Raw genomic sequence first — 17,717 nt, forward strand, 5'->3', positions numbered from 1 at the left:
TCCAAATGGAAACTATACTACAAATGGATAAAAATTTCACATTCGATCCAAAATACCCGATTTTCTGTTGGATTTGGAAAATGGGTGCAAGAGACTTTTTGGAACAGTTTTCCATAAGGTATAGACTCCCCAAATTTCATTGCTCTACGTTGAAAAAACCCAATAGGAAAGGCCTTTTTTAAAACTCCTTTCTGTCGCCACTAGTTGGCACTGTAGAGTTGATGCAAATGACCCTTACAAGACCCTTCAGGGTATGACTCTCAACAAGCATGGGAAGTTTGGCGCAAATATGTTGTATATCTGCTGAGTTATGACTGTTCAAAGTTTTTTGCGAGGCAAATTGTTGACGGTCATTTTCACTTTCCTGTTTGGACCCCTCCGCTTCAGCGAAACCTCAATATTTTTCATCAGGCACCTGAACACAGGTCTTAAAGTGCTTGTGACACGAAAAAGCATGTTTATTTCATAATACACGCGGTATTTTATGCTCCTGAATGATATGGACCGCTTGGATGTGTGTGGAAGCGATCGCTATATTTATTTAGTTTTTTGAATCCCGCGCCAGGAAAATGAGTGACTTCCGGCTTCGGTCTCGCATTGAGGAGGAGGGCGCTGTGACGTGTACGGTAGAAGACGTCCTCTTCACGCTACAGTGTACTGTTGTGTATGAGGACGAAGGATTCAGCTGATTTTGCTGATTAATACTTTTATTTTTTGCATCAAGCCAGCCAAACGGCTGCAGAAAAATCATTCTGTATGCGGGTTAGGCGTATGCGCCTTTTTGGAGTTTCAAAAGGTTCCCATTCACTGTGGATATTTACTGTGGGACCATTGGACTTACAAGGAAGTGAGTAAACATCTTGTTTTGTATTATGTCAAATACGAATACAGTGATTACAAAGTAAACACTATAAAATTCCTTTAAATAAAGGACTACTTACGTTTGATCATTGATAGGCATGTAAAAAGCTATCCTCACGCTCATTAGCAGTTAGCTATTAGCACGTTAGCTACACAACAATTCCAGCCACCCTCCTCCAGGGAACGAACTGTAAATTGCTCTCCGCCGGGCGGTTTGCCGATCCGCAAAGAAACTCGACAACCGGGTCGTCATGTCAAATAATCCAGGCTAGTTATGTGTGATTTTCCACTTTGAAGACTTTGAAACATCCCTCGGTTCGGGTTAGCATGTCGGCTAGCTGTCACTCCTTCTGGTCTGTTTACATTCTCCGAAGCCGGGGAAGGGAAATGACATATGTCCGATTTAGGTGTCATAAAATATCGTTCGGCAGGTGTGACAGTAAAGGTAAAGTCGACTGTTTTGACCATTATGGAGTAATTTTGCCATGTCGTCTTGAATAAATGGATTTTTATTATTTTATATTCCATTTAGCACAAGTTATTTGTCATGACCATGCCATTTATTTAGCAATTGGGGAAAGTACTTGGGTAAAAAGAATATCCTGTAAAAATATTGAAGTAAAGAGACAGAAACAATGACATTTTGCCGCTCTCTTCGTCGCGTTTTCCTCATTGTGAATAGTTCCCCCTCGACGGGCTGACTGGTCCTTCTCAAGCCATTTATATAGCTATTGGGGAAAATACTTGGATAAAAAGAATATCCTGTAAAAATATTGGGAGTAGAGAGACTGAAACAATGACATTTTGCAGCTCTCTTCGTCTCGTTTTCCTCGTTCTGAACAATTCCCCATCAATGGGCTGAATAGTAAAACCAATGAGCCTAGTCTACCGCTGACGTCATCCACCTGTTGGGGACGCTAAAGCCCTATAATTGTAGGCGTGGCTAACCGGCAGATTAAAAGACTAATTTCTCGTCATCTGTGCTTTGCTAAATTGTTGTATATGGTCGAATCGTCTCAAAATATGATTCTAATTCACATAATAATGCCATTTAAGACTTTTTTTCTGGTGTCGTATGCTCTTTAAGGCTCCCCTGATGCAGGTTTGAGGTCAACAGATTTTTTTCCCTTGGAGGAGGAACCTGTCTCATAAAAAAAGGCATTTCCTGTTCTCACTAGGGGGCGCTAGGCCTAATGGGTAATATTTCAATGCACTCGTGTTAAGGGTGGGATACCGCACATACATACCAGATATGAAAAAGATTGAACGTTGTGTCAAGGAACTATAAGTCATTTACTGAACTTGTCATTTTGCCGAAAAAATGGCCGACTTTGGCACCACACCCAGGTCAGACCCGTGAATGAAAACGCACCATTTTGAAAACTTAAGCTCTCATATGTCTCCTGAACATTCTCACCAATTTTGAAGATGATCCAACTAACTCCCTCGGCGAAAACGTCTCAAATGTGCACCCTGTAAATCGATAAAAATTTCATATTCGATCCAAAATAACCAATTTCCTGTTGGGTTTGGAATATGGGTGTAAATGCTTTTTTGGAGCGGTTTTGATCAAGGTATAGACTCCGCAAATTTCATCGCTCTACGCTGACAGACCCTAATGTTATAGGCCAATTTTAAAATTTCAAGGGGGCGCCACTGAGCCATTTTGTTAGATTTTTTTGCAACGTTGCAAAATTATCGAAATTTATAACTTTCCGCACGTATGTGCAAATTTTGGTGACTTTTCGTGCGGCCTCCAAATTGGCCGTTTTCATTTGCCCTGAAAAAAAAAAAAATAAAATAATAATAATAATAATAATAATCCTTTGCAAAACTATATACCCTACCCACCGACGTCACAAAACCACGTGCTCGCTGTGTGGTTCCGCCCACTTGTCCGTCATTTTGTCTCTGTATTAGCATTGTTTTCAATTGATCGAGGAATTTAAAATACATTTCATGGAAGACCCGGTGCTTTCTGATGCCGTAAACTCACTGGATGTGTTGCATAAAAGGCGTTATGTGGAAAAGCTTCGTTCTATACAGTCGCCAGATCCATATTTGATGCCCAAATCGATGTTTTTCGACCCACTGTCTTCGCCCTGTCTGCCTGACATCTGCTACGCTGACATTTACAATTATCTTGTCCACACAAAATCAGCCTATTCTCACGAAAATTTGAAAAACTGAGTTGTGACGTCACGTGGGTAGGGTCTATAGGGCCTTCGCACGCTTAGTGCTCAGGCCCTAATAAGGGTCTGTGAAAACTCTTATTAATATAGTTTATTTCATGCTCTTTGTATTGATTTATTTCATTGCCAGCGTGAGAAGACTTTCCACCAGGGACAAATCTTGGTGTCTAGGAAGGGAAAGAGCATCAAAAAAGACGATACACACTCCAGCTTCCACCTCTTTAACCTGTTGCCTTCTGGCAAGCACTATAGGGCTATAACAGCCCCCCCCCCCCAAAAAAAAAAAATTATAGACAGTTTCTTTCCAAGAGCTTTCACCATACTCAATTCAGGTTTGCACTGAAATGTCACTGTTATTGCACTGCTAATGCCACAACATTGTCACATGCATCTCACTACGTAATACAGTGGGGAGAACAAGTATTTGATACACTGCCGATTTTGCTGGTTTTCCCACTTGCAAAGCATGTAGAGATCTGTAATTTGTATCATAAGTTCTCTTCAACTGTGAGGGACGGAATCTAATACAAAAAAAACAGAAAATCACGGTGTATGATTTTTAAATAATAAATTTGCATTTAATTGCATGAAATAAGTATTTGATACATCACAAAAATCAAACTTAATATTTGGTACAGAAACCTTTGTTTGCTATTACAGATACCAAACGTTTCCTGTAGTCCTTGACAAGGTTTGCACACACTGCAGCAGGGGTTTTGGCCCACTCCTCTATGCAGATCTTCTCCAGAGCCTTCAGGTTTCAGGGCTGCTGCCGGGCAACACGGACTTTCAGCTCCCTCCATAGATTTTCTATCGGGTTCAGATCTGGTGACTGGCTAGGCCACTCCAGGACCTGAAGATGCTTCTTACGGAGCCACTCTTTAGTTGCGTTGGCTGTGTGCTTTGGGTCGTTGTCATGCTGGAAGACCCAGCCACGACCCATCTTCAGGGCTCTCACTGAAGGAAGGAGGTTGTCAGCCAAGATCTGGCGATACATAGCCCCATCCATCCTCCCCCCCAATACGGTGCAGTCGTCCTGTACCCTTGGCAGAGAAGCAGCCCCAAAAAATGATGTTTGCTCCTCCATGTTCCACGGTTGGGATGGTGTTCTTGGGGTTGTACTCATTCTTCTTTTTCCTCCAAACACGACGAGCCGAGTTTAGACCAAAAAGTTGAATTTTGGTCTCATCCGACCACATGACCTTCTCCCATTGCTCCTCTGGATGATCCAGATGGTCAGTGGAAAACTTCAGACGTGTCCGGACATGCACTGGCTTCAGCAGCGGGACCTTGCGTGCGCTGTTGGATTTTAACCCATGACGGCGTAATGTGTTTCCGGTGGTTTTCTTCAAGACTGTGGTTCCAGCTCTCTTCAGGTCATTGACCAGGTCCTGCCGTTTAGTTCTGGGATGATCCCTCACCCTCCTCATGATCAGTGATGCCCCACAAGGTGAGATCTTGCATAGAGTCCCAGAACGAGGCAGATTGACCGTCAAACTTGAATTTCTTCCATTTTCTAATAATCGCTCCAACAGTTGTTACCTTCTTACCAAGCTGCTTGCTCATTTTCCTGTAGCCCATCCCAGCTTCGTGCAGGTCTATTATTTTATCCCTGATGTCCTTACACAGCTCTTTGGTCTTGGCCATTGTGGAGAGGTTGGAGTTTGTTTGTTTGAGCATGTGAACAGGTGTCTTTTATACAGGTAACAAGTTCAAACAGGTGCAGTTACTTCCGGTAATGAGTGGAGAACAGGAGGGGTTCTTAAAAAAGAACTAAGAGCCGAAATATTTACTAGTTGGTAATGTATCAAATACTTATTTCATGCAGTTAAATACAAGTTTATTATTTAAAAATTATAAAATGTGATTTTCTGGATTTTTGTATTAGATTCCGTCCCTCACAGTTGAAGAGAACTTATGATACAAATTACAGACCTCTACATGGCTTGCAAGTGGGAAAACCAGCAAAATCGGCAGTGTATCAAATACTTGTTCTCCCCACTGTATGTTCTCAGACCTCTGTCTCAATCTAGGTACCATACTACATAATCTGGGTGTTGCATACAGTGGTATGAAAAAGTATCTGAACCTTTTGGAATTTCTCACATTTCTGCATAAAATCTCCATCAAATCTGATCTTTGTCAAAATCACACAGATGAAAAAACTGCCTGCTTAAACCACTAATACATTTATCGGTTTTCATATTTTAATGACAATAGTATGCAAAAAATGACAGAAGGGGGGAAAATAAGTTGGTGAACGATCAAATTTAATATTTTGTGCTCCCCCCCTCCCCTTTGGCAGCAATGACTTCAACCAGACGCTTCCTGTAGCTGCAGATCAGTCTGGCGCATCGATCAGGACTAATGTTGGCCCATTCTTATCTACAAAACTGCTGTAGTTCAGTCAGATTCCTGGGATGTCTGGCATGAATCGCTGTCTTTAGGTCATGCTGCAGCATCTCAATTGGGTTCAAGTCTGGACTTTGACTTGGCCACTCCAGAACATGTATTTTGTTCTTCTGAAACCATCCATCCTCTTTTTAGCATCAACTGTCTGACAGACGGCCTCAAGTTTTCTGCAAAACATCCGATAAACTTTTGAATTTGTTCTTCTATTAATGACTGCAAGTTGTCTAGGCCCTGAGGCAGCAAAACAGCTCCTAATCATCATGCTCCCTTCACCATGCTTCACAGTGGGGATGAGGTGTTGATGTTAGTGAGCGGTTCCATTTTTCCTCCTCACACGACGTTGTGTTACTCTCCAACAATTCAACTTTGGTTTCATTAGTCCACAAATTATTTTGCCAAAACTTCTGTGGAGTGTCCAAGTGCCTTTCTGCAAACATTAAACAAGCAACATTGTTTTTTTTTTTGTTTAGACAGCGGTGGCTTCCTCTGTGGAGTCCTCCTATGAACACCATTCTTGGCCATAGTTTTACATATGAATGATGTGTGCACAGAGATACTGGACTGTGCCAGTGATTTCTGTAAGTCTTTAGAACACACTGTAGGTTTTTTTTTTTTTACCTCTCTGAGTATTCTGCACCGAACTCTTGGCATCTTTGGTGGACGGCCACTCCTTGGGAGAGAAGCAACAGTGCCAAACTCTCCCCATCTGTAGACATCTCTGACTGTCGATTGATGAACATCCAGACTTTTACAGTTGGTTTTGTTTCCTTTCCCAACTTTATACAAATTAACAATCCTTGATCGCAGGTCTTCAGACAGCTCTTTTGACCGAGCCATGATGCACATCAGACAATGCTTCTCATCAAGACACATTTTATCAGGTGTGTGTTTTATAGTGGGCAGGGCAGCTTTAAACCATTCATATGTGATTGGGCACACACCTGACTTAAAATGTTTTGTAAAAAATGTTTTCAATTTCTCTTTAAGCCTCCTTAGGCAGAGGGTTCAATTACTTATTTTCCCCCTTCTGTCATTGTTTGCATGCTATTCTCATTAAAACATGAAAACCTTTAAATTTGATGGTGATTTTATGCAGAAATGTGAGAAATTCCAAAAGGTTCAGATACTTTTTCATACCACTGTATGGACAGTAATGTTACCACTACACCACTTGCTGATAGTCACTTATTCTCTTTACTCCCAATCCGTGTACACTGCAACCTGTGTTTTTATATTAGTCTTATTGTATTTCTGTTCTATGTGGTACACGTTATAGTGAAGCTTTAAATATTGTTGTACTCTATATAAAAGCTTTCTATTCTTTTCTAAAATACAGAAGGGAATTTCACTCGGATGACGGGGTGGTCCTAAGTGTGTTGAACTACTCACCTATTGGTCAATCAGTTATACATAAGGATATGTATAATACATAAGCAAAGTGGTGAGAAAAATTAGAGGTACGCACAAATCATGATTTTACTTAAACACTGAACTTGTAAACATAGTAAGAATGTTTCTACACACGTATTAGTAATAGGTCATTGAAAAAAGTAATAAATGGGAATAAATCTCCTGCATGCCAGGCTGTGCTTAGTACCCCACAATCACAATATGACAAATGGGGATTGTACTCACTTAACAGTATTGTTTCTAGTGTAAACTCACCGTTGTACAGTGAGCCTCCTTCAGCATACTCCATGACAAGACAGACCTAAAGGGGAGCATCATTATATTACACTGATTATAATGGCATTATTTAATTACAGCATGTTAGTGAAAGCAGTACTGCAATAACAAACACAAATAGGTATGGGCCAGTATCATATTAATAATGATGATAGTATCATCCTAGCAGTTATTTAGAAAATGTAAAACTAATATGCAATGTAAATAAACCGAACCGGCCGTATCAGGTATTCCGGTACCCCATTCTCCAGGAGCACTCCCCACAGGACTCTTCTAGTCCACAAAACACAAGTCGACTGCAGTAGAGTGGAGTGAACTCCCATGCCCCCTCGGGAACCCTGCTGAAATTATCAAGCTGGTCCACTGTTCCGCCCAGGACGAAAATCACACTGCTTCAACGGAATCCAAGATTCAACTCCCCGTTTAACCTTCCTTTCCAGTACCTCTGAATCGACCTTACTATTTTTTCTGTGACCCGACCCTATATTAAGCGGCAGATTATGTATGTATGTATGTAAGTATGGAAGGATGTATGGATGGACCACCAAAAATGTGTTTTGATGGCAAATGAGCCATTTATTTTACATATGAGCAAGGGCAGCAACAGTGTGAAATAATCTCTTTTGACAAACTATTTAGAAAGGCTTTCTACATATTTGATGTAATGCGTGCAATATACATATCTCATAATTAGAGTCAGTATGTGACAAAGACTTTAGCCAAAAGGCGGAACGCTCGCCTTTGTTTTTTGTCAACTGCCGAGACAAGAGGCTCTTTGAGCAGCTTCCACAAGGTTTGACACATCCTCTACTCTTTGCCTTTCTTTCGGCCATCCTTTCTCATGAACAGCACAACTAACCAAGAGTCTCATCCACTCATTCATTATCAAAAATCAATGCAGTTGACAAGAAAGCTCGTCAATGGCCGTCTAAGTTTAACTTCAAGGTCGGCCAATTTGCGATGTTTAAAGGCCGATGCCAATTAAAAAAAAAAAAAAAAGAATCCAGCCAATTCCTGATGTCAAAAGCGATTTTGTAACCTAATATTGGAGGACGATGTTTATTTAAAGTGGGTTGATTATGAAAGGTAATTGAAACACTCTATATATCACTGATTCTTGAGAGTCTGGACAAAACATGTCCCACAAAGACAAGTCTTATTTCAATAAAAATTAAATTCATAAATAAATAAAGCAGAGGGAAAAAAAGCATCCTATTTTGTCATATCCATCAGACTTAGTTAGTAGTCAAATCTAAACTTATATATAACGAGGCAAAAGATTGCGTCTGTTTCTCGTCAATTTCGTCAGATAAATGTATGTTTATGTGATTATTTGTTAAAAAGATTAATTTCTTTCATTTTTGTTGTTAAGGTAATTAAGTCATCAGATCTACATCATTGTGCCTCTCATTTGATTAAGGATTTTTTTCTCTTAACACAAAATAAAAGATGAAGTTTAAAAACTCTTAAGATTTAGAAATCTGTGTTCAGAACTGTGAAATTAAATGATAGTTGTTTTATTTTTAAACAGTATTACAACATACATCAGAAATCAAGAATCTTGTAGGACTGAACAAAATTATAATTACATACTTTTAAGTGTTTCTGATGGACACAACTAACATTTTGATAATAACCATCTGAATTTGTTTAAATGTTTCTTAACGTGAAGCCTTCACCTCTGTAAGGTTAAATAGCGGTTAAACAGCTCAAATCTTTAACCACATGAAAATTTAACTCTAATCAATATAGTGTGAATTCTCAAAATAAACATTTTCGAAATTGTTTTTTTTCCAAGTTCTCAAGAATCAGTGATAAATGTCTATATTAGAGGTTTAATTTTTCTTTTTTTACTTCCATTTGTAACACTGGCCACTAAGTGGTGCAACATCACAATGAACAAAGATCATTACCCAAACTGTGAACATAATAACAGTTGCTCTATTTCTATTATATTGGTCATTTCTAAACCAGCTGAATTCGGCTAATCTTAAAAGAAGCCCACTGATCGGCTCGGTACATTGGCCGGCCAATACATCGGTCGACTTTAATAAGTAACATCATCACCAAAACAGTGACAGAACAAGTTATCCTATTATATCGAGTGATATAGTAAAATCTTGAAAAAAAATCGATATATTGGCATTATATACTGTACTAGCCGGCCAATGTATCAGTCAACCTTTACAAGAAAGATCAGTGCCCAAAAAGCTAACATGAGTTCTTCTATATTTCGGCTATAGTGTTACCTCTACATATGAATTTAATTCTTTCCAGGACGTGGTTTGTAATTCGAAATGGTCGTATGTTGAGCGGTGTTATCCCATAAGAATACATTATAATTCGATGAATACACGTATAATTACAAACAGCAAAACAAATACATAAAATACAAATTGGAATAATATAAAAAAAAATTAAAAAATTCTAATGTGTTCTAATGTGGCTGTTGTGTTTTCCATGCTGTTCCTAAACTGTGACTGATGAGAGAGTGTGAGAACTGCGGAAAAGTGGGAAGTTTTACTTTCTCTTTTCATGTTCTGTTGTTGTTGGCATACGGCGGACAGTAGCCGTGTTGTGTTGCACAAATTCTGGAATAAATGGTGAAAAATCTGACAAAACTGGCGACTTCCTTGCTGATGATTAGGCCTGTAGCGAAAACAAATTTTAGCAGGCGATATCTGGTCTCATAAATTATTGCCGATATGTGATATTATTGTCAATTTTTTCCAACCAATTTAACCACTAATGTAGTGACAATACATCCTAACAAATCACCCATTCAAATGCAATAACTTGTTATTCTTAAATAAAACAAACTATATTAAAAATAATATAAAATAAACACACACAATGCAAAACAAGTCATTTCAAAGCTAGCTAAATGCAGAATCTGAAATAGGCGAGAAGCCCAATGCCATTTTTGTTCTCTGCCAATAGCGTACCGCACGAATGCTATTTTTAGATCATGCCGTCGCCATCGTAATGCGGAAGTGGGACATTATAGACACGTACTGGCAGACAATCCATGTTATTTCTGCTTGTTTTCTCCGCTAATCTTTCGAAGAACAACATCCCGACCAAACACTGCTGCTATGGAACTTGTAGAAACGACTCTAGACATTACGACATATGAAGGGTGTTTTCTTCATACGTTTCCCGAAACCAAAAACTCGGAGGAAAAAATGTGAAGAATGGATCAACATGCGCCCACAAGGTGAAGCCATTCACATTTCATATGCAGTAAACATTTTGTTGGGGGCCATGGTCCTACAGAGGACGAAGAGGTAAGCCATTTTGATATTTTTCCTTATTTCTTAGCGTGGCATGCTGCTTCTGTCTGACAACGAATGACATGGAAAAAATTAAAATGGTATCTGACTGCCACTGCAACTTTTTCTGTTGTAAAAAAACAACTTCAGTAAGGGGGAAGTGTAAATAAATTATAGAATTAAGATTTGTTATTAATGAAAAAATTAAGTGTTCGTTGGCCGTCACTGAGTAGCATTTGCGGTCTTTACACAAAAATAGTAATGTAAATTGCCCCCAAGAACAGTCAGAGGTGTAAGACAACCAGAGGATATAGTATATAAAAAAGACAGTGCATATGGTGGTAAAGGTCTGATTGTTGAAACAGGAGAATGTCATTGTCAGTGCCGTAAGGCAATGCACACAAGAAAAAGGTGTCAATTAAAAAAGCTAACTCTGGATCAGGTCGGCTCTTTTTCCCGTCTTTTTCAGCCCTCGACACTCCAAGTCATCTCTGTAACTGAACATTTGTATGTTCTTCCACATCTTTACCAGTGAATGTGGCACCAGGGACATCATTTTCGAAAAAGAATTGGTAGGTTTAGCTCGGTAAACATCTCGTCGTACACTATTTCCATGCATTTACTATTGGGGACAACTGGGAGGTTGACCCGCCTAGCAACAATTGCTAACGTCATGAATATTATTGAGCAAAAGTGACGTGTTGCTTGCGGTACGCCATTGAAGCCCATCAAAAGTGTTTACAGTATTTGATCCAAAATGACTGTCATCTTGTCCTGCTAAGTGCGCATGTTAGCAAATTTGAAGCCAAATTATTAATTGCCAATCACATTTTTCATTATGAGGTTCATTTTAAATCTATTCTTTGTGTAGAATCTGAGGCATATGAGATTAACTCTAGAAATCTATATTCTACATGTTGAATATGACATGTTTTATTTTGAAACGTTCACCGGAAGTACGTTAGCTAAGCCGCTAAATGTGAGGGTTACACTCTGAGGCCATGTCCACACGTAGCAGGGTATTTGGCAAAAAGAAGATATCTTTCTATGGTTCGACCTATCATCCACACGCGCACGCATATTTAAACCAGGGTTCTTAAAAACGACAGGGGAGGTGAAGATTTGCGAATTCTGCGTTTGTGGCTCTATCATGTGGACACTGATAACCGAAGATTTACGTCACTGGCTGCAACAAATTTTGTCCTCGCGTCACACATGAGACCATTTTTTACATTTGGAGTGTATTAAATAGGCGCTTTTTTGCTTCCCTTTTTTTTTTTGCTGTTGCTGTGCTTCTTATTGAATAATGGGTATTTTGGACAATTATTTTATTGTTTTGAATGTACTTAAAAATGAATGAAAGCGGTTGGCTGTGGAAGTTTTTTTTTTCTCTACACAAACGTGCAGGTGTGGACGCAATTATTTTTCCCGGCAGAATCCTCATTTTAAAAAAACCTTGCTACGTGTGGACATGGCCTGAGAGAGAAAAAATAAGTGCATTTCTCTTACCGTCATGCAAGTGGTGTCAGTAATAGATTATTTTTCTTTTTTTCGCATTGTTTGCAAATGCTGTAAACCAGCGAGTTTTCATCTTACAAGTGTCACCTTTTAACCCGAGAAGACTGCCATTGTTTTACAGCCGGTGGTTAGTACATTGTCTTTTTTCCACTAGCATCAATGTAGCAATGCTAACATTTTACAATGTTTAATATAGATATGTTTCCTTATTTTGTATATCTGGACTTTTACTCTACGGCAGACATGTCCAAAGTCCGGCCCGGGGGCCAAATGCGGCCCGTGGTCAAATTTCATCCGGCCCCCAGCCTCTGTCATAAAATCAATAACGCCTGGCCCGCACACAGACTTGATAAATTGGTCAGCAGTACTGCTACCAGCATATGAAGTACCTTACACACTAAATGCTGCTCCTCATTTATCTACTAAAAGGCAGCAGCACTCTGCGCAACATCACCCCATGTGACCCTTTACTTCCAATTTTCTAAAATGGCGACAATCAACAAAAAAAAGAAAGTTGACAGAAACGGCTGACGCTACAAGGATAAGTGGAAATTGGACTATTTCTTCACTAAAATACTCAACAACTGCGTCTGCCTCATTTGCAAAAAAGGCAGTCGCTGTTTTTAAAGAGTTCAATGTGAGGCGATATTACCAAACAAGACACGCTGGCATGTACGACAAGATTACAGGGAAGATACGCAACGAGAAATTGAAGCAACTTGAAGCTAGTTTAACTTCACAACAGCAGTATTTTGTAAGAGCCCGAGAGTCGAAAAAGAACGCCACAAAGGCTAGTTGTAAGATTGTTAAAATTATTCATTGAAAAATAATAATAAAGCAAATGTAACACCCAGAATGGCTTGCTAAAATTTGCTTAAATATATATTGTTCTACGTAAAGGACGTCAGTCAAGGTCGGCCCCCCACATTTTTACCACACCAAATCTGGCCCCCTTTGAAAAAAGTTTGGACACCCCTGCTCTACGGTGTGTTGATGACGAATAAACATCAGTGAAAAGAACTGGTGTCTCATACGCAATCAACACACACATGTGCCGAGTGCACACAGCACACGCAAACACGCACGCACAAATGTATGTATGCACACGGTGATAAATCACAGCCAGGAAAACTACCACCCTCATTTTTATTTACCGTGCGATTAATTGACTTACTGAATCTCGCGACAGGCTTAGTTACAATGATAATAATTGTCACCTTAACTTATAATGCCTGGCGAAAGGAGCTCGCCGGAGGACTGCTGAGATCATAGACATATTCTGGCCATATTGTCAAGCCAGTTCAGTGATGCGCACACCACGCTCATTTTTTCCTACCATTTCCATCTTAATTTCAATGGTAAGCGTCACCTCTTTCCTTTTTTCACCACCTGCACTTACCTTCTTGGGACCCATGTTGATTTTTCTCACAAGAAAATCCGCCGAGTTGTCTTGCGGGAAAACAACGAAATCGTGACACTGTCGTAAATTGTGTTTTTTCGAGCACAGTCATTGTCATTTGTCTTGGACAAGTCAAATTATACATTGAAAGGATCGTATGTCCATGTGTTCGTATGCTGAGGTACCACTGTTGAAAAAAGTCCATCTATCGGCCCGAGATAGATGCCAATATATCGGTCAAGCTATTGTTTAGATTGTAGTTGACAAGTTTTCTCGTCACTGGCAATAAATTAGTTACTATGACACAGCCAGATGAAAATCAGATATGCAGAAATAAATTGTCAACTTACTGGGTTGCTGCAAGAGCCATATAACTTCACAATATTGGGATGATTTACACGCGAAAGTTGCCGGAGCTGCAAAGGAACACAAACATTTTCAGTCAAGTCAAAAACATTACTGCACTTAAGCTATACTAATAATGAATGCTGATATAGTTGCTTTAAGAATTTACAAGTGGATTTTAAAAATGTTAATGTCTTTGTAATGTTTATTTAATCATTTTATTTGTTGTAGTATTAACGCATTAATATTATAGTATTAACTCATAACCTGCCATTGACGGCGATAGATGTCCAATCCATTTTGACAGGCAGCATGAAAAATCGCACCCCATTTTATTTTTTTAATGACTGTTGTCAAGCTGGCCTCCTCCCTAAAAGCCGCGTTCAAGCTAAGTGGTAACGCTAATGCGCTACATCGCTACCGTAGCGCCATGCCTTTCTCGCTTTTTGCCAACATTTTTGCTGCATTAATTCTGATTTGGGAGACTTAACAGTTCAGACAGCAACCATGATCTGGAAAAACGTAGCCCAGATCGTATTTTAACCACATACAATAGTGACCTAGATCAGATTTGAAATGGTCTACTTTTATGCGACCTGTCCTGTTCAGACCGTAAAGTTAATTTATCACTTGGGTCAGAAAAACACGAAAAAATCACATTTGTGTATTTAGACCTGCAGTATGAACCTAACCTAAATGTATTCAGCTTAGGTGATGATCGTTTTATTTTTTTCTCCAGAATTGTCATAATTTTATGTTTTTTTAGGAGAATTAAAGAATCCGTTAAAAGAGAAAACTGACTTTTGACTCTAACTTCAATTGCTTTCTGTTTATTTTCATAGAGCTCTGATGAACACTTACAAAGAACAAGCAGTCAGTTAGAAAAGAACTGAACCACTACCAGAGAGGTTGGCCAGGTTTCTGAACAGTGTTGTTTTTGTTAACTATGACGGTAACGAAAATATTTCATCTACTAACATGACAATGACATAATGACATAATAACGAGGACCTAAAAATGTTTCTTGGATGACTGTAACATAAGGAGACGATTGTCAGTTTTTGTCTGAAACGAGACGAAAATGCCCCATAGTATCTGTTACATGTTAACAATGCATAACATTAATCACATGACGGTAGTCACTAGTCAGCCTGCATCCTTGCCGTGTTTGGTCGTGTCACTCATGTGACGTGCTGTGCTTCGCGCACACTGATACTTATTCAAAGGTAAGTTTTAGCAAATAATTTTAAGATATCAGACATGCAATTTCTTTTAGCAAATAATCAGTTGTAATTTTGATACGTAAATTCCACGTTTTTTATGTAAACAGTGCCGGTTTCAGGCTAATATTTTAGCTTGTTTGCGCCGCTAACGTTACAATGTTATGTTACGGAAAATACAGGTTTATTACACAGCATGTGTAACAATTGTTTTTACCCATATTTGGAATGACTAAAGTGTTTACTCGTCTGTCAATGTTCATTCTGAATTCCAAGAAACCTTAAAAAAAAAAAAATTGACAGACTAACACATTTTCAAATGACCAAAATATGACTAAGACTTAAGTATTTTCGTCCAAAAGACTAAAAGAAAGACAAAAAATCAAAAGGGCTGCCATAAAAAAAAAAATCTGAGTCTACTTGTCTAATGGGAAATTTTCTCCTAAACTGTAGAATGTACAGTGCTGACCAAAGGTATTAGCAACCCTGCAATTCTGTCAGGTAATCCTCAATTTCCCCCAGAAAATGATTGCTATTACAAATAATTTGGCAGTAATGTCTTCATTTATTTTGCTTGCAATGAAAAAACACAAAAGAGAATGGAAAAAATAAAAAATCATAATCATTTTACACAAAACGCCCAAAATGGGCTGGACAAAACTATTGGCACTCTTTGAAAAAAAAAATCATGTGATGCTTCTCTAATTTGTGTAATTAACAGCACCTGATACTTACTTGTGGCACATAACAGATGGTGGCAATACCAATCACACTTGCAGCCAGTTAAAATGGATTGAAGTTGACTCAAACTCTGTCCCGTGTCCTTGTGTGTACCATATTGAGCATGGAGAAATGAAAGAAGACCAAAGAACTGTCTGAGGACTTGAGAAGCAAAATTGTGAGGAAGCATGGGCAATCTCAAGGCTACAAGTCCACCTCCAAAGACCTGAATGTTCCTGTGTCTACCGTGCGCAGTGTCATCAATAAGTGTAAAGCCCCATGGCACTGTGCCTCCATAGGTGTGGACGGAAAAGAAAAATTGACGAGAGATTTCAACAAAAGATTGTGCGGATGGTGAATAAAGAACCTCGACTAACATCCAAACAAGTTCAAGCTGTCCTGCGGTCCGAGGGTACAATGGTGTCAACCCGTACTATCCATCTGCGTCTGAATGAAAAGAGACTCTATTGTAGGATACCCAGGAAGACCCCACTTCAGACCCAAAGACATAAAAAAGCCAGGCTGGAGTTAGCAAAAACATACCTGAGAAAGCCAAAAACGTTTTGGAAGAATGTTCTCTGGTCAGATGAGACAAAAGTAGAGCTTTTTGGGAAAAGGCATCAACATAGAGTTTACAGGGGGGAAAAAAACGAGGCCTTCAAAGAAAAGAACACGATCCCCAACAGTAAAACATGGCGGAGGTCCCTGATGTCGTGGGGTTGCTTTGCTACCTATGGCACTGGACTGCTTGACCGTGTGCATGGCATTATGAAGTCTGAAGACTACCAATAAATTTTGCAGCATAATGTAGGGCAAGCTGGTTCTCTCTCAGAGGTAATGGGTCTTCCAGCAGGACAATGACCCAAAACACACTTCAAAAAGCACTAGAAAATGGTTTGAGAGAAAGCACTGGAGACTTCTAAAGTGGCCACCTGTGGAGGTATCCGAAAATGGCAGTTTGGAGAAGGCACCCTTCAAATCTCAGAGACCTAGAGCAGTTGGCCAAAGAAGAAGGGTCTAAAATTCCACCAGAGCATTGTAAGAAACTCATTGACGGATACCGGAAGCGGGTGTTCACAGTTATTTCGTCCAAAGGTCGTGCTACCAAGTATTAGGCTGAGGTTCAGGGTGCCAATACTTTTGTCCGGACCATTTTTGGAGTTTTGTGTAAAATTATCATGATTTTTTTTTTTCCCCATTCTCTTTTGTGTTTTTTCTTTGCAAGCAAAATAAACGAAAATATTACTACCAAAGCATTTGTAATTGCAATCATTTTCTGGGAGAAATTGAGCATTATCTGACAGAATTGCAGGGGTGCCTATACTTTTGGCTAGCAGTGTATACCAGTGTTTCCCATCAATGAACGAGACTGTGGCGGCCCGCCACAGTCTCGTTTGCCCCCCCCCCGCCGGAAAAAAAAAAAAAAAAAAAGATACTAATCAGATGCGTCAGTCAGCCCATTACACAGCTGTAGCCCACTCCACTCTACTACCCGCGCGAGCGAGAGCAGCATTTTAGAGTACTATTTTATTTATTTATTTATTTATTTAAGAGACGCAAGGGGAACGAGTAGGAAGAATGGGAGAACGAGCGAGATAGCGAGAGATAGCGGTCGCATGTCGTAGCAGCCCGCTGCTATTTTGTTATTGTTTTTCTTTATTATTGTTACCACAATCAAGTGGGTAAGCAAATACAGACTTCTCTCCTTCTTCCCCATATCCGGGGCATTACAATAGTTTGGATCGGACTTTTCGGCGAAAGTGAGCGGTGGACGGCCGTCTTGGACGGAAAGCAAACTTTGATTGAACTTGCGCGGAGAGGCGGGGCCCAAAATAAAGCCTTGCTCTATTTTCAGAGCGTTGGTCACAGTAAAGTATTTATTAGTTCAAGCAGAGTAAAATGATACATATTCACGGTACAAGAACGTCGTTTCCGTGTCCATCGATTGGTAAGAAAAGGCTGTACGAGTGACGTGTGGCTGCTCCCGTCAGGGGGACATTTCGCGTGGAGTGGCTATTTTTCGGCACAACACCGACGCGCCAACTTCAGACATTTACGGCTGACGAAACTTGGATAAATGCGCCCCCCCCCA

The 17,717-nt window shown here is 39.6% G+C and overlaps 1 protein-coding gene across 5 annotated transcripts in view; it reads right to left on the minus strand.

The window, feature by feature from the left end:
• map3k7 (mitogen-activated protein kinase kinase kinase 7) overlaps positions 1-17,717 on the minus strand; it is a 65,809-nt gene that overhangs the window by 44,058 nt on the left and 4,034 nt on the right. For all 5 annotated transcript variants that reach the window (XM_057822579.1, XM_057822578.1, XM_057822577.1 and 2 more), the window contains exons 4-5: positions 13,691-13,756; positions 7,131-7,176 (exon numbers count right to left, since the gene is read on the minus strand). In XM_057822579.1, coding sequence (XP_057678562.1) covers positions 7,131-7,176; positions 13,691-13,756 — 112 coding nt within the window. The remainder of the gene's footprint in view (positions 1-7,130; positions 7,177-13,690; positions 13,757-17,717) is intronic.

Source organism: Corythoichthys intestinalis, chromosome 19 (genome assembly GCF_030265065.1).
Source record: "Corythoichthys intestinalis isolate RoL2023-P3 chromosome 19, ASM3026506v1, whole genome shotgun sequence".
Classification (NCBI taxonomy): domain Eukaryota; kingdom Metazoa; phylum Chordata; class Actinopteri; order Syngnathiformes; family Syngnathidae; genus Corythoichthys; species Corythoichthys intestinalis.